This window comes from Chaetura pelagica, unplaced genomic scaffold (assembly GCF_000747805.2).
Source record: "Chaetura pelagica isolate M959 unplaced genomic scaffold, ChaPel_1.0 scaffold104, whole genome shotgun sequence".
Classification (NCBI taxonomy): domain Eukaryota; kingdom Metazoa; phylum Chordata; class Aves; order Apodiformes; family Apodidae; genus Chaetura; species Chaetura pelagica.
This window is the reverse complement of record NW_009953786.1, coordinates 7,066,336-7,072,309: the sequence shown is the minus strand read 5'-3', so window position 1 is coordinate 7,072,309 and position 5,974 is coordinate 7,066,336. Positions and strand designations below refer to the sequence as shown.

At 37.4% G+C, this 5,974-nt stretch overlaps 1 protein-coding gene across 1 annotated transcript in view; it reads left to right on the top strand.

Annotated features, from left to right (window-relative positions):
• Positions 1-1,284: 1,284 nt before the first annotated feature.
• Positions 1,285-5,974, top strand: part of TXNDC5 (thioredoxin domain containing 5 (endoplasmic reticulum)) — a 17,432-nt gene continuing 12,742 nt past the window's right edge. Inside the window, exons 1-3 of the mRNA XM_010000923.1 lie at positions 1,285-1,429; positions 4,140-4,245; positions 5,517-5,613. Coding sequence (XP_009999225.1) covers positions 1,341-1,429; positions 4,140-4,245; positions 5,517-5,613 — 292 coding nt within the window. The 5' untranslated portion in view covers positions 1,285-1,340. The remainder of the gene's footprint in view (positions 1,430-4,139; positions 4,246-5,516; positions 5,614-5,974) is intronic.

The window sequence follows — 5,974 nt, the reverse complement described above, 5'->3', positions numbered from 1 at the left end:
CCAGAGGGCATGGCCTGAAGTTGCACAAGGGGAGGTTTAGGTTGGATATTAGGAAGCACTTCCGTATGAAAAGGGTGATCAGATATTGGAATGGACTGCCCAGGGAAGTGGTGGAGTCACCATCCCTGGAGGTCTCTAAGGAAAGACTGGATGTGGCACTTAGTGCCACGGTCTAGGTGATGTGGTGGTGTTAGGTCATAGGCTGGACTTGATGATCTCAGAGGGCTTTTCCAGCCTTAATAATTCTGTAATTCTGTGACTGACTGTAACAGGACCTTACTAAGGTCAGAATACCTTCTTTATGTTAAAGTAAATCTCAAGGTTATTTTTTGCCTCAGTGATACCAGGATACCTGGAAGGGTGTGAATCCATGCAGCTTTTCTACAATTGGACTCAAATCCAGTTGTATAAATGAAACTGCTTTAAATGGGAGCAACTTTCTTCAAGTCCTAATGATGTTTTCATTGTTACTTAACAAAGTAGACCTGTCTAGGTCATGCCAAGGGCAATAACAGCTTTCATACTGTCAGGCTGAGAATGTTTTCTGTTAATCCAATTATGTATTTTCAGATGTTTTGGAGAGTTGTCAAAAGCAGCCATTAAAGAGAAGCAAAAATACATTCCTTAAATTTTTTTCATTGTAGTTACAGGAATAAGTTATTTCCATAATGACTGGAATGACTAGAAAAGTAATCAGAAGAATAATGGCTGTGTATATGCTATATACAGACACAATTAGTTAATGATGTGCTGCTGGGGCAAAGCATGGTCTGGGAGGATATTGGGAAACCCTGTTCACAAATCAGTCCTGATTGTGTTTTATGACTGGTGAGTTACATACAATTCCTGTGACACATACAAGAACAAGTGGCCTTACAAAGAGGCTAGAAACTGTTATCTTCTTACCTGCTGCTAAAATGTATAGTATTTTGAAATGTGAGAGCAGAAAAAAAGCTAGATAGCCTTGCAGGATTTTTCTAGGAAGCTGGAAGACTAAGACTGCTTTTCTTAATAGCCTCACTAAGTTCAGAAGGCTTTGAGTGTTAAAGAATAGTATTGAGAAGTTCTCATCTCTGGACAATTTTTTCATGAAATGTGTTTGCAATGTCTCTTAGTAGTATTCACTGTTGCATAGTGTAACAGGGCTCGAATAAGGAAGATTTCACTGTTTTTAAATTTATCAAAATCTCTGACTATTCTGCATATGACTTTTCCATAGATTCATCCCCTTCTAAATGTCAGCAACTATTAAACAAATATCTTGTTCCTTCTGTTGCAGGTGTGGACATTGTCAGCGTCTCCAGCCAACTTGGAATGATTTGGGAGATAAATACAACAATATGGATAACCCACAGGTCTATGTTGCTAAAGTGGATTGTACTACAGATGCTCCACTCTGCTCTGAATTTGGAGTCCGAGGGTACCCTACGTAAGTATAGTAGAATGCCTGGCTCCTAGTTCTTTCTTTTTCAGTTTTCCATTATCCTCTGCCAATTTGCTGAAGCGAACTTCTGAGCTATTTTTTTTTGGTGGGTTTCTTTGTACCCCTTTGGACCTCATATGTGTGTTTTAAGGCTTTTTACCATGGTGCCAAGTATCATGTGATACATACTACTTTTATTATTTTTTATTTTTTTTTAAAGAAACTGGTTTTTGTCTTGGAAGATAGCTGTGTTTAAATGAAGTCCAGAATTGTCCTTTTCGAGTACCTCTTTCTCAAGCTGCAGTACATTATACAGCTGTGATATGCATGATAGAGCTGGTCACTGGTAACAGTACTTTTAAAAATAACTTGTCACAGGTTGTCAGTGCACTGCACTATTAAAATCAGTGTGTGGGTGATCTCTTACATTTTTGAGTAAACTTGGTGCTCATAAATTAATAATATCACTTAGCATAGCAGTGGGGATGATATACAGACTTGTCCTACGTAATTTTGCTGATGTTGATCTAGGAGATCACCTAGGTTGTTAAACTTACACTGTAATAAAAGAAATATGCCCTACTACCTCAGCTTTGGTGCACAAGACATGATCTAGAGTATCTGTAAGACGTCAGCCTGAATAGTGCTTTGGAGTTTGATACCTGCACTCCCTTTTTAGCTGCCAAAAAGGAGCAAAGGGATTTTTTTTCACTTGTGTGTTCTTCAAAGCTTCTTGAAAAAATGCATGGGATAATTTAAGTTGCTTTACTAATTACTCATCTTAGTTGGGGTAAGTGGAGAATGTGATCATCTGTAGCCCTTCCACAGCCTGTGTTTTTCAGTTTCCTTCCCTTTGCTTACTTCGTCCAGTGTTACTGCTGACCACAGCAACAGCCTGAACTTGACACATGCCACTGGCTGCACATGCTTTGACGCAGATGAGTGCAACTGAGTAGATAGAAGTTAAGAGTTATAAATAGCAAAGTCCCTGCTGAAATAGGAATTGTCCATAAGGGCAGTTTGTGGCTTAGTTCCACTAGAAATAGCAAGGAACAATGAATACTGCAACTCTATTTTAATATCCCAAAAAAGCAAGCATTTTTTCATATTTGAATAGACTATATTGTGGTGCTGTTCCTTGTAAAACATAAGGAGAGGCAGAGATTTTGAATAGGACAAAAAATGAATGGATGTGTAATTGTTTCCCCTCCTCCCCCCCATCCTTAAGGTCATTGCATATCTAGGAATAGTTAGTGCTTGCTTTTATCTGCTTGAAAAGTACAACTAGCAGTCATCTGCTAGTAATGAAAATACAAAGATGAAGAGGAATTGATGAGATCAATTCTCTTCCTGCCTGAGTCAGTTTTTAACTAGCTTGTTTTTAAAAACCTCCAGCAAGGGAAATTTCACAGCTTCCTCAGGCACAGAGGGATTGTCACAAGTCCAGGATGTGCTGGTTCCTACACTGCTTTTCCAAACACCCGTCTGAGGAAAGGCTGCATTCCCCTTCCATTCTCCTGAGAGTAAAATTGGCTGAGCACGTCCTCGCACTCATTAGTACACTTGCCCTAGGACTGATTATTTGGTGCTGCAAAATACTCTCTCAACTGAACTAGACAAAACTTATACTCATTTGAAGAAAATATAGGTGCAGCTGGCTCTTTAAGCTGCTGCTTTTTTTTCCCCTATTACTCTTCAAAAGCATTGCTATGAGGTGTTCCTCTGTTTCATTTTTGTGTTTCCTTCTTGTTACTAAGTTGGCCCAAAATTTTGACCTTCTATTATCACAAGGAATATTCAAGAATTCCTTAAAAGAGGAGACATCAGGAGCTCCTATCTCTTTAGAATGTATTTGCATTATGTGTTTTTTTCAACACTTGAATAGGTTCATTTTTTCCAACTGTTGGAACAAGAAGAGAGAAACATTTCAAGGAAAAGCAGTACAGAATGACAGCTTGGCAAGGGGAACTGAGGGCTAGGTGACAGGAGTAACTGAAACTATTATTTTCTTTAAAAAATAAGATGATGTCAGAAGTCAATATTGCCCCTTTACCAAATATATTTATTATTTTAATTTAAATATTTAATAGTAAAGCTTTAGGTAGTTTATTGAAAAGTTTTGATAGCAGTTGTTAAATGCTATGAAGTCTTGAATCCTTACAATCAGTCACTTATCTCCATGTCCTATTGCCTTGTTTCAGTGTGTTTTTAATCAGTTTAATACCATGTGAAAAGTCCTACATTCTAAGAGCAGTCAGGCAACGACACCTGAGAAAGAAATTCCTGAGGAAATAAGCATTGGATATTTTTCCTTTTGGTAATAGAGAGGGGTGAACAAAACATAATTGATGTTCTTTTAGAAATTGAAATAGGATTCATAGACATAATGCATTATTAACCTTATGACTAAGGCTGCAATTTGCTCTTGCTTATTAATCAAAGTAATATTAGCCTATGTTGATTTTTAACATGGTATTTATTTTTACTATTTTAAACATTTTGATTAAAAGCCTACATGTGAATGAAAAAGTGTCCTAAGTTCTAGCCATGACCCGCTAAGTTGAGGGAGACACCTGATGCTAATGTTAATAGTCAAAAGAGCTGTTACTGCAGCCTGAGCTGCATTGCTGTGAGTTAGGAAAGCATATTAGCTTTCTGAGAATGTTTCCTGTGTGAAAAACTTTGCATCATTCTTTTCTATGTTTTGGTCCTTTAGCCTAAAGCTTCTTAAACCAGGACAAGAACCTCTGAAATACCAAGGCCCTAGGGACTTCCAGGCACTGGAAAATTGGATGTTGGAGAAACTAAATGAGGAACCATCTGTAAGTGGAAAGGAAACAAGAAAAGGAAATACTGTGTTCTGCAGACTTGCTAATCTATAATTTCTATAGGTTAGGTTTAATTTTCCAGTAGGTAATCTGCTCCTGAGAATAAAAGTCAGGTGGCAATAACAATATGGAACAGCTTCTACATAAGTCAGAATAGTAATTAAACTATCATCCTGTGACCTGCCCTTTGTTTCCTGTACGTAAAAGTACAGTACGTAATGCATTTTTTAATGTTTAGCATTTTGCCATTTTATGATACAATTCTTACTGTCCATTCCATTGTCACCTGTGGGCCATAATGTTTCTAGACTAAGAAAAGCAATTTAGCTCTATTATAAGTTGTAAATTGTGTTTGTGTTGGGCTTAATTGCCTCTTAAAACTTGGAGGGCATCTTTAACTCAGTTATTTTATTATAATGTTGTAGCTTGAAGAAAGGGTTTTAAATAATCAGTTATGTAAGATAAGCTAACACCATCACTAGGAAGACCTTTGAGTTAAAGCGCAGCACTTAGATATAGTATCTAAGCCTTGCCTAAATTAAATATAATTGCTGTTTCTAATGAAGATAAAGCTTTAGTGATTGTTGAACTACAGTTAGAATGTGATTATCTGTAAACAAGCAAGGTGTTTTTAATAATTAAATGCTGAACTATGCTAAGAAATGTACTTTGAAGTTCCTAAAAAAAATTCTTTTCCAGCTTTCTTTACTCTAGTACCTGGAAAGTATTCACTTGATTTTCTGAAGTGCCAATGGATTTGCTGCAAATTATACGTGCAAAATGTTTGCTCTTTTTCCATTGTTGCTGGCTTCATGGAGCCATTATGCTTCTCTTTATGGCACGAGGGGAACAGAAAATAGCTTTTTCACTCACTGTTTTTAAATGACCCAAAGACCACTGAAACTGGTGAGGTGGCAGATGTGTCTGATGCCTGATGCTATGGAGGAACAGTTATGCAATCTAAGTGTGTGAATATATGGTGATGTGATGATGCCACAGCAATTACTGTCTTCTGTGACTATACTACAGCACAATGAAAGACACTTATTCCAGTGACTGTGATAGCTCTTTTCTGTCTGGTAGTCTTTCACATTTTGCTTTCAAGTAGTTGTTTGTTAGAAACAACAAATAAAGGCATTGCTGTAGGAGTTAAAAATTTCAGAGTAGAGGGTGTAGAGCACTACCACAGAATGGTGTGATACAGGAATAAAATATTGTCTGTTTACTGTACAAGACAAATAAAAGTGTTTTTTTCTCATTAATAGGATCCAGAATCTGATGTGGAACCACCAAAAGCCCCTGAACCTAAGCAGGGAATGTATGAACTCTCAGCAGACAATTTCAAGATGCACATAGCAGAAGGTAACTGCTTCTTTTGTAGGCAAAATTTATTAACTTATGGAAACACTGGTAGTGGGAAGTCTGCAACAGAAATGTTAGTTTTCAATGTACCTCCTTCCCATTTTTATTTTCTAGTAATATCTAGCAGAAGAGGATGAAACTACAAACTGTATAAAAATTGCAGTAGTTTAATGGTGTACTGCACACCATGAGAAAGTTTAAGAATGGCACTCGATGCAGAAGGCAGTAAAATTAAGGCCCCATATCATATGGAAGAAGCCAGTGGGGTTTGCTTGACTAAAGTGCCCCTTTCCCTGAGTTCCTTGCTCAATCACAGCCTTGCCACTCACCTTGTGGTTTTGCAAGTCCCATTTCCTCTTTC